At 65.3% G+C, this 17,577-nt stretch overlaps 12 protein-coding genes across 12 annotated transcripts; 5 read left to right on the top strand and 7 right to left on the bottom strand.

The window, feature by feature from the left end:
• Positions 1 to 152: 152 nt before the first annotated feature.
• ATG5 (autophagy protein 5) lies at positions 153 to 942 on the top strand (the record flags this gene model as incomplete). Its single annotated transcript, XM_060266039.1, has 2 exons — positions 153 to 322; positions 345 to 942. 2 exons carry the CDS (start codon positions 153 to 155, stop codon positions 940 to 942), a joined length of 768 nt encoding a protein of 255 aa, XP_060122022.1.
• A 23-nt stretch (positions 943 to 965) lies between these two features.
• RPB11 (DNA-directed RNA polymerase II core subunit) lies at positions 966 to 1,427 on the bottom strand (the record flags this gene model as incomplete). Its single annotated transcript, XM_060266038.1, has 1 exon — positions 966 to 1,427. One exon carries the CDS (start codon positions 1,425 to 1,427, stop codon positions 966 to 968), a length of 462 nt encoding a protein of 153 aa, XP_060122021.1.
• A 298-nt stretch (positions 1,428 to 1,725) lies between these two features.
• PEX14 (peroxisomal membrane protein pex14) lies at positions 1,726 to 2,608 on the top strand (the record flags this gene model as incomplete). Its single annotated transcript, XM_060266037.1, has 2 exons — positions 1,726 to 2,082; positions 2,105 to 2,608. The coding sequence occupies 2 exons, from the start codon at positions 1,726 to 1,728 to the stop codon at positions 2,606 to 2,608; spliced, it is 861 nt and encodes a 286-aa protein (XP_060122020.1).
• A 6-nt stretch (positions 2,609 to 2,614) lies between these two features.
• VPS45 (vacuolar protein sorting-associated protein 45) lies at positions 2,615 to 4,596 on the bottom strand (the record flags this gene model as incomplete). Its single annotated transcript, XM_060266036.1, has 3 exons — positions 2,615 to 4,266; positions 4,289 to 4,484; positions 4,507 to 4,596. The coding sequence occupies 3 exons, from the start codon at positions 4,594 to 4,596 to the stop codon at positions 2,615 to 2,617; spliced, it is 1,938 nt and encodes a 645-aa protein (XP_060122019.1).
• Positions 4,597 to 4,661: 65 nt separating this feature from the next.
• Positions 4,662 to 6,197, bottom strand: MJAP1_002092 (uncharacterized protein; the record flags this gene model as incomplete). Its single annotated transcript, XM_060266035.1, has 1 exon — positions 4,662 to 6,197. The coding sequence occupies one exon, from the start codon at positions 6,195 to 6,197 to the stop codon at positions 4,662 to 4,664; it is 1,536 nt and encodes a 511-aa protein (XP_060122018.1).
• A 151-nt stretch (positions 6,198 to 6,348) lies between these two features.
• MJAP1_002091 (uncharacterized protein) lies at positions 6,349 to 7,391 on the top strand (the record flags this gene model as incomplete). The annotated part of the gene is made up of 4 exons (XM_060266034.1): positions 6,349 to 6,367; positions 6,507 to 6,606; positions 6,629 to 7,247; positions 7,344 to 7,391. 4 exons carry the CDS (start codon positions 6,349 to 6,351, stop codon positions 7,389 to 7,391), a joined length of 786 nt encoding a protein of 261 aa, XP_060122017.1.
• Positions 7,392 to 7,412: 21 nt separating this feature from the next.
• Positions 7,413 to 10,843, bottom strand: MJAP1_002090 (uncharacterized protein; the record flags this gene model as incomplete). Its single annotated transcript, XM_060266033.1, has 2 exons — positions 7,413 to 10,469; positions 10,493 to 10,843. 2 exons carry the CDS (start codon positions 10,841 to 10,843, stop codon positions 7,413 to 7,415), a joined length of 3,408 nt encoding a protein of 1,135 aa, XP_060122016.1.
• Positions 10,844 to 11,006: 163 nt separating this feature from the next.
• CTU2 (Cytoplasmic tRNA 2-thiolation protein 2) lies at positions 11,007 to 12,545 on the top strand (the record flags this gene model as incomplete). The annotated part of the gene is made up of 1 exon (XM_060266032.1): positions 11,007 to 12,545. One exon carries the CDS (start codon positions 11,007 to 11,009, stop codon positions 12,543 to 12,545), a length of 1,539 nt encoding a protein of 512 aa, XP_060122015.1.
• Positions 12,546 to 12,584: 39 nt separating this feature from the next.
• PAN3 (PAB-dependent poly(A)-specific ribonuclease subunit 3) lies at positions 12,585 to 14,396 on the top strand (the record flags this gene model as incomplete). Its single annotated transcript, XM_060266031.1, has 1 exon — positions 12,585 to 14,396. The coding sequence occupies one exon, from the start codon at positions 12,585 to 12,587 to the stop codon at positions 14,394 to 14,396; it is 1,812 nt and encodes a 603-aa protein (XP_060122014.1).
• A 40-nt stretch (positions 14,397 to 14,436) lies between these two features.
• On the bottom strand, positions 14,437 to 15,117 carry MJAP1_002087 (uncharacterized protein; the record flags this gene model as incomplete). Its single annotated transcript, XM_060266030.1, has 3 exons — positions 14,437 to 14,489; positions 14,528 to 14,592; positions 14,615 to 15,117. 3 exons carry the CDS (start codon positions 15,115 to 15,117, stop codon positions 14,437 to 14,439), a joined length of 621 nt encoding a protein of 206 aa, XP_060122013.1.
• Positions 15,118 to 15,227: 110 nt separating this feature from the next.
• On the bottom strand, positions 15,228 to 17,034 carry MJAP1_002086 (RNA uridylyltransferase; the record flags this gene model as incomplete). Its single annotated transcript, XM_060266029.1, has 3 exons — positions 15,228 to 16,537; positions 16,563 to 16,900; positions 16,949 to 17,034. The coding sequence occupies 3 exons, from the start codon at positions 17,032 to 17,034 to the stop codon at positions 15,228 to 15,230; spliced, it is 1,734 nt and encodes a 577-aa protein (XP_060122012.1).
• A 220-nt stretch (positions 17,035 to 17,254) lies between these two features.
• On the bottom strand, positions 17,255 to 17,540 carry MJAP1_002085 (uncharacterized protein; the record flags this gene model as incomplete). Its single annotated transcript, XM_060266028.1, has 2 exons — positions 17,255 to 17,305; positions 17,328 to 17,540. The coding sequence occupies 2 exons, from the start codon at positions 17,538 to 17,540 to the stop codon at positions 17,255 to 17,257; spliced, it is 264 nt and encodes an 87-aa protein (XP_060122011.1).
• Positions 17,541 to 17,577: the final 37 nt, after the last annotated feature.

Here is a 17,577-nt window from a genome sequence, read left to right as displayed (position 1 = left end):
CGATGTGGAGGTGAGTGCAGGCGCTGGACGTATGAGCACAGGCAGTACAGCCAAGAGTGATACGCAGACGCGTGTGTGGGAGGGAACGTTGGTACTGCGAATCCAGTTTGCCGATGCACAAAGCATCGTCGGGCGCGATCTGCCCACTCTATATGTATGTTCTCCGACTGACGCAGCTTGCCGCCCCCCGCATGAGCTACTGGCCGATGGTCGCCGATGCACTCCGTAAAGACTGGCTGCCGCGACTGCTGAATGCGTCCGAACTCGCACGCACAAACCCCGACGATTTTTGGTTTACTTATAATGATACGGTGCTGCGATGGTAAGTTCATTTGCTGACGCAGGCGGTGGCCGATCGGGCTTGCGTACGACTTCTGCCATGCACGGACTCTAGCGAGCGACGGCCAGGCGCCGATCCCATGGTCAATTACGGTGCACCTATCGCAGGCCAAGCCGGATACTAAAGCGTCGCTCGACCAGTGCCATGCGTCGTACATGGCGCGACTTAAAGAGGCCGACTATCTCTTGTGGGGAAGCTGCAAACGCACGCTCGAGCTCCCTCGCGAGCAGCAAGATCGGCTGTGGAAGAGTGTATGTGCCCATGAGTGCGACGCCTATAACGATGTAATGCACACGCTCCGAGGCGACTGGCGCGACGATGCGCTTGATCCTAGCGCGGCCGTGTCCGTGCGCCGCCTTCCGCTCAGTTTCTACGTGGCCCCCCATGGCGCGCCCGTCGTCCAAGAGCCCATGCCGCCTATGCACGACGAAAACACGCCTACCACGCTCCGTATGGCGCTCGAGCGCTCCTTTCCCGCCCGCCCCCCCCCGACGGCCCTCTTGCACGGCATTGTTCTGCCGCCCGATACCCCCCTTGCCTATCTTACGCGGTCGATGAGCTACCTGGACGGCTGGCTCCATATCATAGTCATGGACACATAGTGTCCAATGTATAGTATACAAGTCTAGATATCTACATAACCGCCCATGGCAGGGTCGGCTGCGTCCGGTGCCGCATCCGGTGCCGCACCATACGCGTTCCACAGCTGTGCACCGTACGCACCGCCATCCATGCGGCCCGAGTCGGCGCTGAGCCGCACTTCTTTTGCCCAGCCCTGCTTGAGGGTGCCGATGTTGACGATGAGCTTGGTGCATGCCTGCTGGAGGACCTCGGCTGGGGTGAGGCTGCCGTCCGTCTGGATCTTCACCAGGACACGCGGCTCGAGCGGGTGAGGAACCTTGTAGCCACAGAACAGCACACCCGGGAGGGAGAGGACTGCGTGTCGGAGCATGTTGCCCAGGGTATGATCTTCCTTATTAAAGTAAAATGTGGCTGCATTGGGAATACGCATGTCCTCCTGCACCTCGATACGACGCTCCCCCGGCTGGAGGAGGAAAAGGTTGAAACGGTCCGGGGCGTTGGCCATGGTGAGAAACGGGCGTCGAGCCCCAACAGAGAACCACCTAAGGTCAGAATGTTCTTTTGCGAGATGCGGGGGTCCTCATATACCGTTGTAGTTTTGAGAAATCACCGTCACCGTCTTGTCAGACTCAGACAGTGTGAATAAAGAATGTAATCCTCGTACCCCCGCACCGACTTCAACGTACCGGTCGTTGCTGGTGCAGAACTTCTGCGGCGCGCTGCGGCGGGCCATGGGTGCGCACACGTGGCACCACGTGGCTAGGCGCGTTGGCCGCCGGCGGGGTTGGAGGACGACGGACAGCATGGCGGATTCGAATGCGCCTGCGCCGCCTGCGCGGTCGGATGTCTCGACGCCGGCGCGCACCGAGATGATACAGAGTGCAGTATCGTTCCTGGCAGACCCCAAGGTGCAGAGCTCGCCGATTTCGCAGCGTGTGAGCTTCCTGGAATCCAAGGGCCTGACGCCCCAGGAAGTGGACCTGGCGCTTGCGCAGGCCTCGCGGCCACAGAGTCTCGGCTCGGCCCCTCAGTACGCCAGCCCATACCCCATGATGCCTGCGTACCCCCCCGGGCAGCAGTACCGCCGCGATTGGCGCGACTGGTTCATCATGGCCGTCGTTTCAGGCACGATCGGCTATGGTATCTTTGGCCTGGCCCGCGTACGTTTCTCGACTCACCCAGCGATACCTTTACCCCCACATGCAGCCGCCGAACCAAACGGTGCTCGAGGCGGAGCGCGACGAGCTCGCGGCCAAGTACGACGAGGTGGCGTTGCACCTCGAGGAGCTCGATCAGACCACCGAGGCCATCCGCCAGGGCTTGGACGAGCACCAGACTGCGATCGAGAAGAGCGTCGTGGGCGTCAACGAGATGGTCGAACATATCCGCACGCGCGAAGAGTCCCGCGACAAGGATGTCGAAAAAATGAAGGCCGAAGTCGAGGAGATGCGCGAAGAGTTCTCATCGCTCTTGAACCGAGCACGCAAGGGACAGATCGAGGCCTTGACCGACCTGCAGGGCGAGATGAAGTCGCTGCGCACGCTGATGAACTCGCGCGGCGGCCTGGCCGGCTCGTCGTCCTCGACGGCGCCGGCGGCGAACGCCAGCGAAGGCGACAGCGCTCCGGCGCCGGCGCGCCCGGCCGCCAAGGGTATTCCCAGCTGGCAGCTACAGGAAGAGGAGTAGATAGCGCTATGAAAATGGAGCACTATTCATTACACGGCCAAAGAGGCCTGTCGCTAGCTCGCGCGCATTGTTGGCGACGTCACCGAGGCCTTCGCTGATCTCGCGCTGCGGCGCGTTGGCGACGTTGAGCTGCATCGGCCCGAGGCGCAGGTGCAGGCCAGTGTCGCCCGCCGATAGCGGGGGCCGTGTGATGCTCGGCGGCAGGCGCGAGGCGGTATACTGCACCATGTCGAGGAACGAGCGTGCATTGTGCACGGTCGTGCCGCCGAGCAAGAAACGCGAGCCAGGCCACGGCGGCTGCGCCTGTGTCACGCTGCCTTGCGGCGCGCCGTTGAGCAGGGCGACGGTGCGTGCTTCTTCGTAGGTCGTGCCTCCAATCACAAACAAAATCACGTCCTGTGGCCGTGTGGTGTTGCCGTTTGGAAAGACGGTGGCTGGCGCGCCGTCCATCGACGAGGGGTCGACGTTCGCAAAGGGGTAGCTCGACGTGCGCAGGCGCCCCCGCATCAGGTTATCGATCGTCTCGAGGAGGTGCGGCGAGTGCTGCGTATAGACATTCTCGACGCCCTTGAGGCCCTTGAGTGCGCTCTTGCCCCGCGAAAAGAGGTTCTCGTTGGCAAAGAGGTCGTCCTGGCGCTGCTCGGCGCCCGCAAAGTTGAGCATGACGTAGACGAGCACGACATCGGACTCGGGAAGGCCGACTTGGATCAGCTGCCGCGCCACTGCGTCGATCTGGTTGCCGGACCACTTTTGGTAGCGCAGCGCGTAGAGGATCGCGAGGCGCAGCTTGGCGTCGTTTCCTACATTGTTCGAGGCGAGCATCGTCTGGACGTTGCGCAGGTCCGACGAGTGGCTCTCGTTGCTCGCGAGGCTCTGCTCCAACTCGCTGACCTGGAGCAGATCGCGCTCCTCGACCAGGCGACTGAGCTCGCCAAGGAGCGCGACGTGCTTCGACACGTTGCCCCGTTGGCGCTGGAATTCGGGGTACTCTTCGACGAAGCGTTTCATGTCCTGGACGGTCTCGATGGCGGACGTGGACGAGGACCGCGACTGGAACTGCGTGACGTATTGCTTGATCGACGCGCCGAGATCGCCAAAGTTGTCGTACAGATTCGCGGCAAAGAAGGGGTCGTGGTCGACCGACAAGACAATCTCTTCGTGCGCATCTCCTTTGCCCGGCAGCTGCGTACGCCCGTTATGGATGCCGATCAGCTCGTGCACCATCGCCTGGTATGTCCACTGCGTCAAGAGCGGCGTCACGGGGTCGTTTCGGCGGTCCAAAATCAGCAGCAGCGGCGGCACATCGGTGCGCCGAAAGTCAAACAAGCCCGGCTGCCCTTGGGTGGTCTGGTAGACGACATCTTCTGCGAGTTTCTTTGCCAAGGCACTCATGCGCTCGTAGCGCACGACCGGCTTCTTCTTGAGGCTCAGCAGCAGCGCCATGAGCCCCGACGAGTGCCGCTCGAATGCGTCGCTGTCCCACTGCGAGACCGAATTCGACCAAACCGCGTGCGGCGGCATGTCGCAGTTCAGCGAAAAGAGCGACGAGGTGACCGGGACATAGTCTGCAAAGTACTCCTGCACGGTCTGTACGAGCTGGTGCTGGTCGGCCTCAGCGAGCTGCTCGATACTGTTTTTGGGGACGACATTGCTAAAGTCTGGGTGAGCGTGGCGACGTACAGAGCCAGTAGGAGCCGTACTTGGGCTGCTGCAGCTCTTCACACAGTGCCTGGAGGGACGAGCTGCACGGACGCACGAATACGACGCACTGCAGGTGCGCCATGCGCTCGCGCGCGCCATTCGCGAGCTTGTCGGTGAGGTATACTTCGTTCTCGAGCAGTGCGGACTGCGTAAACGAGGCGGAGATGGTAGGCGTCTACATTAGCCAAATCACCTACCGTGTACTGGTCAAGGAGGAGCATCTTCATGCCCTGCACCTCCTTGACCATGCGCTCCATGTACGCCGTGACCGCCTTCCCGACGTCCATCGCGGCGTGGAGATGTGGAGGCGAGCGGGGCGAGCAAGAAAAAGGATAGCAGTACACTATGGTATTTAGTTGGGCATTGCGCACGAGAAGGGGCTTCCGACGTTGCCGGTTGCGTACTGGTCCTTGATCGACACGACCGACGACCACATACCGACAATGCACATGAATGTCGACACACCCAGGATGAAAAAAGCGACGAAGAAACCAAGCAGGTTCCACACGTTCGCCCGGTAGTTGTATTGGTGCCGCCAGACGTAAAACGTCGGGGCAAGCGACAGGAAGAAGGCCCAGAACAGCGAGGCCTCCAGGCCGAGGAACGAGCTGAAGAAGGGAATCACCTCGGCGAGGATGAAGGCGAGCGTCCAGGTGATGAGGTTGATCAGGATCCACGTGCTCCACAGGTACAGAGGCCTTTTGAGGAAGCGGCGGCGCGCGCCGCTGAACACGTTGTGCATCAGCACCTTACCCGTAACCTGGCCACTGGCACAACCGGCGACCATGATGGTGGGCAGACCCAGACCGTAGGAGATTTTGATCATCATGGGCGACAGCGAGCCCAGCGAGGGCGACTTGGTGTACTGGCCCAGATTGTAGTTGATAATGCAGCCGACAATCGTGTAGAGCACCGTGGAGATGCCGACGAGCAGGCCCAGACTCTTGGGGAACTGGCGGCGGTCGTGCATCTCGGCCATGACCGGCAGGTAGGACGGCGTGGCACCGAAACTAACAAACAAGTTCGTCACGGCCATCACGCCATCGAGGAACGTGTGCGGGACCTGCTTTGTTGCGCCGAATGCGAGCATCTTTTTCGGGGGATCGCCCGGGTTCATGTTCTCCGGCCCCGTAACGCCACTGGCGATCATCGCGATGATCACCACGGTAAAGATCGAGGTGAAGGAGATGGCCGCCTGCCATGCGAAGATTTTGTACGAGCGCGGGAGGGTGAAGAGGAACGAAATTGCGGCGAAGCAAGCCACCATTCCGATCATGCACGAGTGCCACCCCAGGTAGTGGAATGCGTAGCCACCCAGCAGTGCGTGGTTTCCCTGCAAGAAGACACCAAAGATGACCTGGATCACCTGGAACATCATGCCGCCGAGCGGCCCAAAGATCAGTTCACCCGCCTGCTGCAGCGAGTGAATGTTGGGGTACATCATCGACAGCTTCCAGTATTGCATGCCCGTGTAGTACGTCAGGGCGCCGAAGAAGAACGTGAGGAGGATAAAAGGTACAACACCAAGCGTAGCGACCACCAGCGGGATACTGAGGATACCCAGGGCAATCGAGTATGCAATCATGTTCCAGAAAGCGCCGATCCAGCCGAGGGTCGAGGGCAGCAGCTCGGTCTCTTCTTCCACATAGTTACCGTTGATCTGCTCGACCACCAGCGAGTCCTCGGTTGTGATCTTGGCCGGGGCGCCCTCGGGCGTCGCGTCGCTCGTCTGGCTATCACCCTCGATCGTGGAAAATTTGATGTCCTTCTGATCCTGCTCATCGAGGAACTTGGCACGCCGTGCGATGGACAGGTCTGTATTCGGAAACAGGTACGAGACCCACGTCCGCGTTTGTCCCTCTGCAGGGCTGGGCTCCAGTCGGTCCATGTTGTGGGAAGGCCACCTGCGTTTTGCGCGAAGATCAATTTCTGCCCTCAGGGAGAGCTGCATTAATTTCAGGCAGACCACGTGGATCTGACGCACGCAAACGTGGGGTATGCGCGCGGCTGCGGAGAAGAAAGCGCAGTTCGCTTGCGCAATGACCCCCGACGTGAAGCGTACGTATTGGACGCTAGAATTAAGGTACTAACGCGTGCAGCGCTCCCTACATATATTCAGCTTGGTGCTGGTGCGTTTGCTGGCGTGGTAGAGCTCGCATGCTTGTATCCACTAGGTGCGTACCTTATCTTGACGCAGACGTGGTGAAAACGCGCCTGCAGCTGCAGCGCAAGGCGGCTGGACCATCGCACTACCGTGGTATCACGGACACGCTCCTTCAGATCGTGCGCAATGAAGGGTACGTCTCCCTGCTTACCCAGGCCCAGCCGGCTGTACCGCGGCATTGCGCCACTGCTCCTGCTCGAGGCGCCGAAGCGCGCGATCAAGTTTGGCGCCAACGATTTCTGGGGAAAGACCTTCCGTGACTTTTTCCAGACGAAGGAAAAGACGCAGAGCCTCTCGCTGCTGACGGGCTGCTTTGCGGGTGCGACCGAGTCGCTGATTGTCGTGCCGTTTGAGCTCGTGAAAATCCGGCTGCAGGACAAGAGTCAGGCGCATCTGTACCACGGCCCTGCGGACGTGGTGCGTGCGATTGTCAAGCAGAGCGGCTGGTCCGGCCTCTATAATGGTATCGGCAGCACAATGATCCGCCACGTTTTGTGGAACGGCGGCTACTTTGCATCCATCTTTAAAATTCAGCAGATGCTCCCGAAAGCGGAGAACCGCAGCGAGGCGATGCGCAACAGCCTCATCTCGGGCACGACTGGCGGCTTTATCGGCACCGTGCTCAACACGCCGGCGGACGTGATCAAGACCCGCATCCAAAACGCAGACCGCGTGCCGGGCGTCGCGCCCAAGTACCGAGGCACCTTTTCGGGGATGCTGCTCATCCTCCGCGAAGAGGGGCCGGCTGCCTTGTACAAAGGTTTTGCACCCAAGGTACGTTTCTATGGGCTTACAAAAAGGTTCTGCGGCTCGCACCCGGCGGAGGTATCTTATTGTTGGTGGTCCAGGTACGTCTCTTCTCTGACCCAGGCCGTGACGGAAGAAGCACGGCGGTTCCTCGGGCCGCCCTACATCTAACACGTGATGCAGTATCGGCGCTTAGCGGCGCACAGGCACGCTACCCCCGAGTTCGATCCGCTCCAAGAGCGCATTATAGAGGAACTTGTAGGACCAGACATTGCCCTTGATCCGACGAATGTCCACGCTGTACAGCCCGTGGAGGGTGGGGATCCGCGTCACCTCGACCGAGAAGCGGATTTCGTGGCCGCCGTCCTGCGACGAGTCGCCATAGAGCGGTGCGGTATTCGGGGCGGCATACGCGGACTCGTCCATAGAGAAGCGGGACAGGCCCGTGTTGGACGACGGCAGGCCGCCGATGCTCATGCGGGACAGGCCGCGCTCCATCTCGTCGTGGCTGAACGAGGCGCGCGGCTGACCGCTCGAGCTCAGCGGACGGCCGCGGCCGAGGCGGGACCAGCGGTTGCGATAAGGATCGTCTTCGCGCGCGCCAGTCAAAAACTGGCGCAGCACGCCGGGGCGCTTGACACGCATGCACTCGATACGGAACTCGGAGTTGCGTGCGCGGCGCATCTCGACGCCCATGCTAAACAGCGCGTCGAACACGTCGCGCATCACATCGTCGGGGTTGCGCGTCGTGAGCGCCGCCTGGTCGACCGCGCCGACGTGCAGCGTAAGGCGGCGGTCGTCGTTCTCGGTGCGCATGGGACGCGGCGCGGTGCGCGCGTCGCCCGCGAGCGAGATCCGGCGGTAGTCCGGCTCGGGGCGCGTGTCGGCCTGCGACGAAAAGCGGCGGTCGCTGCCGCTCGCAAACGTGACTGCCGCGCCGCCTTCGGGGCGCAGCGCGGGCGCAGGCTTGTGCACCGGCTCGGGGCGCCGGCGCATCTCGTCGCGGCCCTCGCGCACGACGGCCAGCGACTGGGGCTGGTGCGTGCCAGAGAGGCGGCGCCACCACGGCACCGAGCGCTTCGGCCGCTCGTCCTTGCGTCCCGTGCGCCCAAACGTGCTCTGCTGCGACGGCGGCCGCTCGATGGTGGTATCCAGCGAGACGCGGCCTGGCGCACTCGGCACCGTGGCCGTCGGCACGCTCAGCGACTCGCCCGGCATGGCCTGCATCGAGAGGGGGCGGGGGCGCTCCGTCTTGGGGCGCGCAACCGGGGGGGCTTGCAGCGACGCACGCTTCTTGGACGGCGACGCGTCTGTGGCGTCCTCACGGGGCGGGGGCTGCTTGCGCGGAATCGTAGACGTCTCGGGCTGCAAGGACACGGGCGCAGCAGGCACCGGGACGCTCGCCTCGGCCTCGGCCTCGGCCTTGCTCGTGGACGACTTGCGGGGCCGCGCCGGCTCGTTGAGGCGCTGGGGGAGGTAGGTCGTGAGGCTCACGGGCGGCTGGCCAAACGACGACAAGACATTCTCGCGCGGCGACGTACGGTCCGCGGACGGAGGAAGCGACGCAAGCATCGTCGGCATTCCCGTATTGAACACGAGGGGCGGCGCCAGGCCGCGCTCGGTAGTGTCGAGGCGGGGCGCAGGCGTCGCGATCGGCGCCGAGGAAGGAGCGAGTGGCGGCGCAGAAGACGAAAACCAGTCGGGCGCGGCCACGGGCGCCGGGGCCGGGGCCGGGGCCGGGGCAGCGTCGACGGTAGCGTCGGCGGTAGCGTCAGCGGCAGCGGGGGCAGTCGGGGTCGCCGAGGCCACCGGAGCCGCCGGAGCCGCCGGAGCCGCCACGACGGGCGGCGCAGCGGTCACTGGGCTCGAGTGCTTCGACTCGTACACGCGTCCCTCGCTCTTATCCACGGCCTCGGCACGCGCGTTTGGTACAGTGTTTGGCACACGCATGTTTTTCTTGGACGAGGCCGAGTTGGACGACGAAACGGGCTCGCCCTCTGGCGTGCGGCGTGCGGACCCCGAGCGCTTGGTGCCGGTCAGCGCAGCAAGGTTGAGCTCGGTGGCGCCGACGCCGCTGCTGAGCACGCGTGCCTTGATGCCGCTCGCCGACGACGGGCGGGACGACGGCTTTGACTCGGCGCGCTGCTCGGTGTCGGCGGTGGCGTGCACCTTGGAAGGCTGCTCGCTCGACTCGGCCGTCTTGCGCTTGGGCGGTGCATCCGGCGGCGGCATGGCAGCGGAAGCGGCTGCGGCGGCGGTGGCGGCGGTGGCGGCGGCGGCTGCTGCCGGAGCGGCGACGGGAGCCGCGTCCTCCTTGGCCTCGTGCGCCACCGGAGCCGGCTGCGCCATCGGCATTGGCTCTGCCATATTGATCGCCGGCGCCGGGTGAATGTCGGTGGCGGTCGGGAGGCTGGGCGACGTCGGCACCGATTCGTCGCGCACCGGCGTCGGCAGGACGTCTGTGTTGGAGCGCGGGATGGCCTTTTCGGCAAACTGCTGTTCGAGCAGCTTCTGCTGGTAGAGCATCTGCTCGCGGTATCCCTGCCGCTTTTGGGCCTGCTGCTCGATCGCCGCACGTTCGAGCTCCTGCACCGAGAACTGGAAGAGGTCGCGGTACGGCGCGAGCCACGGGTGTGCCATGACCTCGTCGAGCGTTGCGCGTTGCATTGGGTCCGGCACGAGCATCCTCAAGAGCAAAGAGCGTGGTTCCGGCCCAATATAGTCCGGAAAAGTGAGCGGTGTAGCCATGATGTACTTGTACAGCAGGTTGATATTGTCCCCGTCTGGGTTCGCCGGGTCGTCGTCAAACGGCAGGTAGCCGGCGAGCATCGCGTAGAGGATCACGCCGCACGACCAGACGTCGACGGCGGCGCCGACGTACAGCCCGTCCTGCACGACGAGCTCCGGCGCAGCGTAGCACGGCGACCCGCAGCTTGTCGCCATCAGATCATTCTCACGTGCGGAAAAGTTGTTGGCAAAGCCAAAGTCGGTGATGATCACGTTGCGGTTGCGGTCGAGCAAGAGGTTCTCGAGCTTGAGGTCGCGGTGGATAATCTTCTTGCGGTGCAGGTACGAGACACCCGAGACGAGCTGTGCAAAGAGGCGGCACGCGTCGCGCTCCTTGAGGCATTTGTGTGCCAGGATATAATCAAAGAGTTCGCCGCCCGCGCCGTACTCGAGCACGATACCAATGTAGCGCTCCGACTCGATCACCTCGTAGAGATGCACAATGTTGGGGTGGCGAAGTTCCTGCGTTAGTTTGCGCGACGTACCTTGAGCACTTGGATTTCGCGTTCCACCTTGCTCATCTTGTTCAGCTCGTCGTGCTCCTCGGCAGCGACGACCTTGTCGCGCTTGATGAGCTTCACGGCGGTCTCCTCGCCCCATGTGCGGTGGACACCGAGCTTGACCTTGCCAAACTCGCCCTCACCGAGCGTCTGCAGAAGCAGATAGTCGCCAAAGTACACCTGGGGCCGCCGGGGGTGCGCAGCAAAGTAGGAGAGCGCCGTCGGCGACGTCACCGGCAGCTGCCCGGGGGCACCGGCACGCGCAGCATCCAGTGCAGTATCCAACGTGCCGCCTGTGGTATTCGCAGGCGCCACTACGGCCTCCGCGGCAGACATGCTCGTGGAAGGGACACAAGAGGCTCGGTGCAAGCGATGCGTGCAGACGCCTTCCACGCGCCTCCCATTTGCGTCGCTGCGCGTCCCTCGCGTGCATTTTACCTAAGCCGGCTTTGTGGACGGATCCGTCGAATGCGCCGCAATCGGGCCCACGTGGCGAAAAATGGTCCTCGACGCGGAGGGGGGGGTGTGCGTGCGGTGCCGGAGCGCGGCGGGGGCCGTGCAGGTGCGCGAGGCGGTCTACTGCGAGAAATGCTATACACGCGTCTTTAACGAAAAGGTCCGCGCGAGTCTCGAGCTGGCGCGCGGCGCGATCCTGCTCCAGAGCGTCGTCGAGCCGTGGGCGAACGAGGAAGACGGGCCGCCGCCGGCGCTCGCCGTCGCGTTCAGCGGCGGCACAGCGTCCTGCGTGCTGCTCCACGCGGTCGCGAGCGCGCTGCAGAGCAACAACCAGCCGTACGTCCCGGCCCGCGCCCCGGAATTCGCCCGGATCGACGTGCTGTTTGTCGAAGGGGAGATGGCCGCAGCCGACGCCCAGGCGCTCGCTGCGCGCATCGCGCCGAATGCGACCTTTGTGCCGCTGTCGCTGGACAGCGTGTATGACCAGGGGAGCGTCGACTGCACGCTCGAGCCGCACGGCGCACGCATCCTCGCCGACGCGCCGCACGCGCGCTCCGCACACGACCTCGCTGCGCTGCTCCACGCGCTGTACCCCGACACGACGCCGCGCACGGGCGTCGCGGCGGCACGCACGCGCGCCGACGACCTGCGCGCGCTTTTCCTGCACCGCGTCCTGCGCACCGCCGCGGCGGAGCGCAAGTGCGCGGCGCTGCTCTACGGCCACAACGCGCCGCGCACCGCCGCGCTCCTCCTCGAGAACCTCGCCAAGGGCGCGGGGCACAAGCTCCCGATCGAGAGCGCGCCGTCGCAGTGGTGGGCGGGCGAACGCGATCTCTTGATCGTGCACCCGCTGCGCACGCACCTCGCCGAGGAGCTCGCTTTTTACGCCAGGGTCCACGGCTTTGGCGACGACGCGCCGCCGCGCGACCTCGCGTACGAGGCGAACGCGGACAAGAGCAGCATCGGTGGCCTGACGCAGTCGCTCGTCGACTCGCTCCAGCACGGCGTGTCGAGCACCGTGAGCACGATCCAAGGCACCGGCGCCAAGCTCGTCTACCGCCCCGACACGCTGTGGCCGACCGAGGCTGCGGCCGACGCGCCGCAGCCCGATACCCCCTATCCCCGCATCGGCGCCAAGGGCGAGGGGCTCGTGCGCCTCGCGCGCGACGCGAACCGCTACGATCCGTACGCCGAGCCGCACATTTGCCCGCTGTGTACCTATCCCGCGCAGCGCGGCGCGGCGCAGTGGCGCGCGGAGCGCTCGGTCACGTCGCGCGACGCGGCGCCGCCGCCGGCGGCGGACGCACTCGACCTGCGCACGCGCCTGTGCTACAGCTGCCTGCAGATCCTCGACGTGCCCGAGTCGCCCGCACGCTCTGCGTGCACCGTGGCGCTGCCCGCGTACGTCCTTGCCGCGACGCGCCCGCACGCGCGCCACACGCGGCCTGCGCGCACGGCCGACACGTCGCCGATGCCGGCGCCGGAGCCCGAGCCTCACGCCCCGGGCGGGCGCCCTACGCACGCCCCACAGCCCGTGTCGCGCGCCGCGATGGCCGCGTCGCTGGCGCCGTACCTCTTGTAGCTAGCCCGAATGTGGAGGTTTCGCCCCCGACTTCCACAGATGTCTGCGCCGGAATGGCGACCGTCGGCGGCGGTGCCGATCACTGCGCCCGGCGCGTCGCGCGCGGACGACGCCAAGAAAGGCACGTCGCTCTCGAACGTTTTGTCGAGTACGAACGCGAAACTCGCCACGATTTCGTTCCAGCCGCGCGGCGCGGCGGGTGCGGAGAGCGCCGCGCCGGCGCCAGCGCAGCTGCGAGCGAACCTCGCCGAGGCGCCCGTGTTTGTGCCCCGCGGTGCGGCGACGCCGCAGGCCGCGTCACCGACGAAAGGGTACGACGAATTTGTACCGCCGACGTACGATCCCTCGTACGATCCCGCCTATGTGCCGTTTGAGCCGAGCGCGTACGAGGCGCCGCGCGAGGACGAGACGCGCGTGCGCCATCCGCTGCAGTACCACCTGTACGCGCCGCCGTTCCCGCATGTGAGCAACTTTCACCCGTCGCACCTCGCGGCCATGACCTTTTTTATGGACGGCGCGATGCAAGAGACGCTGCAGCGCAAGCACGAGGCGCTGTACGCGACGCGCGGCCCGTCCGAGCTCGGCGCGGAGCCGCTGCCGGATACGCTGCACGTCTACCATTCGCTCGTGCCGCTCGAGGCGGGGGGGAGCACGCCGCCCGCCTCGCTGCTCGATCCCCGCTTCGACGGGGCGAAGCACGGCCTGACCGGCGCGAGCGGCGACCCGAGCCGCGTGTTTGGCTACCGCAGCCACCTGTACAAGGCGACGTGCGTGCTGGATGGCAAATGCTACGTGCTGCGGCGCATTGAAGGATTCCGGCTGCAGCACGAGGCGGCGATCACCGCCGTCGAGCGCTGGCGCAAGATCCGGAATCCGTCGATCGTCGCGGTGCGCGAGGCGTTTACGACGCGCGCATTCGGCGATGCGTCGATCGTGTTTGTGTACGACTTCCACCCGCTCGCAACGACACTCTACATGGAACACATGACCGTCAAGCCGCTGCAGCCCGACCGCCGGGGGCGGCTGCAGCCGGCGTCGATGCACGTCCCCGAGCGCGTGCTCTGGAGCTACCTGTGCCAGCTCGGCGCGCTCTTGCGCGTGATCCATACGGCGGGCCTCGCGGCACGGTGCATCGAGCCGAGCAAGGTGCTGCGCACCGCGCAGAACCGCGTCCGGCTGAACGGGTGTGCGGTGTTTGACGTGCTGATGTACCAGGCGCACCCGCCGCCGGACGCACTCCTGCAGCAGCAGCGCGAGGACCTCGTCGCGCTGGGCCGCCTCATGCTGTGCATCGCATGCAACAATGTCGCCGCGGCGCAGAACGCAGACACGAGCCTCGAGACGCTGCGCAAGGGCTACTCGGCGGAGCTGCACGGCCTCGTACGGCGCCTCCTCGAGACGCACGACACGGACGAGCGCCTAAGCGCAGAGACACTCATCACGGCGCTCGCGCCGCACCTCGCCGACGACCTCGGCGCAGGGCTCAACCACGCAGACATGCAAGAGGCGGCACTCTTGCGCGAGCTCGAGAACGCGCGCCTCGTGCGCCTTCTGTGCAAGCTCAACATGGTCAACGAGCGGCCCGAGTACGAGCGCGACGGGCAGTGGAAGGAGACGGGCGACCGCTACGTCCTGAAACTCTTCCGCGACCTCGTCTTTCACGCAGTGGACGAGCAGGGGCACCCGGTCGTGGACCTGAGCCACGTCCTGATGCACCTCAACAAGCTCGATGCTGGCATCGACGAGCGGATCATGCTCACGTCGCGCGACGAACTGAGCTGCCTGGTCGTGTCCTATGCGGAAATTAAGAAATACATCGAGGCGGCCTATGCAGAGCTCGTACGTAGCTAGGTAAATCGCTGCGCCATCTGTGTGGGTTAGTGGGGGGTGTTTAGGGGTAGGACGTACCGAGCGGAGCATGGCCATCGTCGCGTCCTCTTTCGACTGCAGCGCCGCACGCCGCTCGTCTTTTTCGGCCGCACGGTCGGCCTGTCGCTCCTGGGACCGCGTCGAGCGCCGTCCTTCGGCACGGTCGCGCTCAGCGAGTCTGGGTGAGCAAGAGTACGTACGCGTCCTGGAACGAGTTGCCGGTGCCGAGCAGTGCGTCAGTCGACATGCCGTCCGCGACATCGTCGTCGAGCTGGTGGCGCTCGGCCATCGCGCGGTGCGACGCCGCCTTTTCGCGCCGCTTTTCGTGCAGCGCGTCGCGCCCGGTCGCACGGGGCGCCTGCTCCTCGATCCACTCTTTTGTCTCGCGCCGCGCCACACGCCGCTCGGCCTTGGCGGCGCGCTGCGCGGCGTCGTGCGCCTGCTCGCGCTCGTACTGCCGGTCGCCCGCCGTCTTGCGGGGCGGCGATGCGCTCCGCCGGTTGGCCGTTGTGCGGGGCGGCGACGCACTCTTCCGCTCGGCCGCCGGCTTGCGGGGCGGCGACATGCTGCCCCGCCCGGAAAACCAGCGGTGCCGTGTGCGCGGCGCCTCGACGGTCCCGGCATAGTACGCGTCGCGCAGCCGCGCGTCGTTCCAGCGGCGCACAAACCGGCCAAAGTTCCGCCGCGCATCATTACTGGACATTTCATCTAAATATTTGTCGTGCTCTGCGAGCCACGCACGAAACTCGCGCGCGCGCGCATAGTACTCGTCCAACGTGAGCCGCGGCGCGCCGTGCGGCAGCGCCATGGTGGTCAGGCGTCGGGCGACATGCTAAACAGTTCGCCCTCCACTTCCTCCGGCGGCGCGGAGCGCGCGCTGGGCGCGGGGTGGGCCGTGGGGTATGTGGGCGCCGGGGCCGTGTCCGGCGCGTTCTTGGACGGCGTCGAGGGGTAGGACGGAGTGTCCGAGAGTGAGCGCCCGCCGCTTGGGCGGTCGCTCGTGTACGGCAGCGTGGCGTGCGTGCCCGGGACGAGCGGCACGGCGTACGGCGCGGGAATGTAGCCGAGCGGCGCGTCGCCCGGCGCCGTGAGGTTGTGTGTATGCGCGAGGGGCGCGAGCATTGCCGGGGGATACACCTGGCTGCCGAGGCTGCGAGCCATGTCGTCCATTGCCGCGCCGCGGAACGGCTCGTGCCGCTCGCGGAATGCGTTTGGCGCACGGCCCAGCGAGCGTGCGCCTTCGTTGCGCTTGCCGTGAAAGTCGGGCGCGCGTGTAAGCCCGTCTTCGCGCTCCTCGCACAGCTCTGCGAGAAGCTGCGGCGCGCGCGCGGAGCGGTTCGCGAGCAGGCGCCCGGCGCGCATAAACTCGCCGCGGATCGTGTACAGGCCATCCTTGGTGACCGTGCGCGAGACATTGTACCCGTGCTGGAACGGGTCCTCGATGCAGAGGTGCTCGCCGCTCCACCCCCGCGACTCTTTCGAGACGAGGCCCGCCTCGGTGTGCAGCGAGATGGCGTCTTTGGCGTAGTGAAAGTCGCGCGAAAAGTACCGGAAAAAGTCCAGGAGGAGCTCGCCGATGGTCTCGTGGCAGTCGGACGACCACTCTTTTCGCAGCGTCTCGATGTCGTCGTAAAAGTAGATGTTGTGCCCCTCGAGCTCGACCTCGTCCGGGCGCAGCGGGCGCCCAGCGGGGATCCGCTGCAGGTTTGGCAGGACCTGGGGGCGTTTGACGTGTATCAGGAAAAAGAGGGCGAGCAGCGTAAAGCCGTAGGACGAGAGCGTCCCGGTGAAGGGTGAGTTGAGTTTCCGCCGCTTGGTCCACACCTTCAGAAAGAGGACCAAACTGCGGAGGCGCGGCGGGTCGACCATCGCGTACGAGAGCAGGAGACGTGTATTCTCCAGCGCCAGCTGGTTGTCAAAGCCGATATCGCACGCAATGTCGTACGGCACCTCGCCCGAGGCCGGCCGGCTGATTTTGATAATGGGGATGCGCGCTTTCGGCAGGGGGAGGACGTGGAAGTCGGTCTCTTGGCGGATCAGCTCGCCCAGGATCTCTACCAGCTCTGACGGGCTCTTTTGCTCGTGCTCTGCGTCGTGCTGCAGCAGGCAGCACAGGTCCATGTCTGGGTCAGCAGCGCGGCAACCTACCTGATTTCCGCAACGCAAAGCCGTTGGCCATGCTGCCAAAGGCCAAGAGACGCGCACCGGGGCTCACACGCTCCGCAAGGCGCTCGAGCTGCCGCCGCGTCGCCTCCTTGATCCGGTACTCTTCCTCGGTCGGAAGCATCGGCGTGAGGAACTCGACCATGGCCCGCGTCACGTCGGCCGTGTGCCGCTCGTACGTCTGCGGGCCGCCGCCAGGGCCGGCATACGACCGCCCGCGCAGGTGCATCCCGCGCACGGTGGACGTGCCTGCACTGCCCACACGCGCCCCAGGCGGCAGCGCGGGGCCCTCGGCGCTCTCGCGCCCGGGGTACGCGCCAAACCTGGCGGTTCCGTCGCTTGAGTGCGAACGCCGCTTGCACGGCATCGACACGCTTCCGGCAGGCACGCTATCGGTGCTCCGCTGCGACGGCGGCACACTCCCTTGCGCGCTGTCCGCACGCCTCGGCTCGCTCATGGCGTAGCGGCGTAAATGGAGGTGTGTCTTGTGGAGGATCGGAGGTCTACAACGGTCTACCGAGGGCAGCAGGCCGGACACGGCGACACGACGGGCGCCGCTGCGTGTCGCCGGGCGCTGTGCGGCGCGCGCATGCTTGGTGTGAGCTCGCGCAGGCTCGCAGCGTGCGCCGCACATGTCCACCTGCGCCGGACGCGTGGGTATGCTGCGCAGGGCGCTTTTAGGTCTCTTTAAGCTCGGCACGCAGCACATCACGCTGCTCTTTGGACACCTGCGTAAGAAATAGCACATACCTTCCAGAAGCGGTTCTTGCGCGAGACGTACGGCACGAGGCGCACGTTGCTCGGCACGTCGGCCACGCTCAGTCGCTCGACCACGCTCGGTGCGGCGGGCGCAGGCGCCGCACGCTGTGCCGTCTGCGCCGCCTGACGCGCCACCGCCTCGTTCACTCGCAAATTGCCAGGAAGCGCCCGGATCCGCAGCTGCCGCGGCACGCTTCGGAGCATCGTCGCAGGTGAAAAGAAGCGCACGTGACGACTCGGT

The sequence above is a fragment of the Malassezia japonica genome, chromosome 3 (assembly GCF_029542785.1).
Source record: "Malassezia japonica chromosome 3, complete sequence".
NCBI lineage: Eukaryota > Fungi > Basidiomycota > Malasseziomycetes > Malasseziales > Malasseziaceae > Malassezia > Malassezia japonica.
The sequence above is the reverse complement of the archived record's forward strand: the minus strand, read 5'-3'. Positions and strand labels throughout refer to the sequence as shown.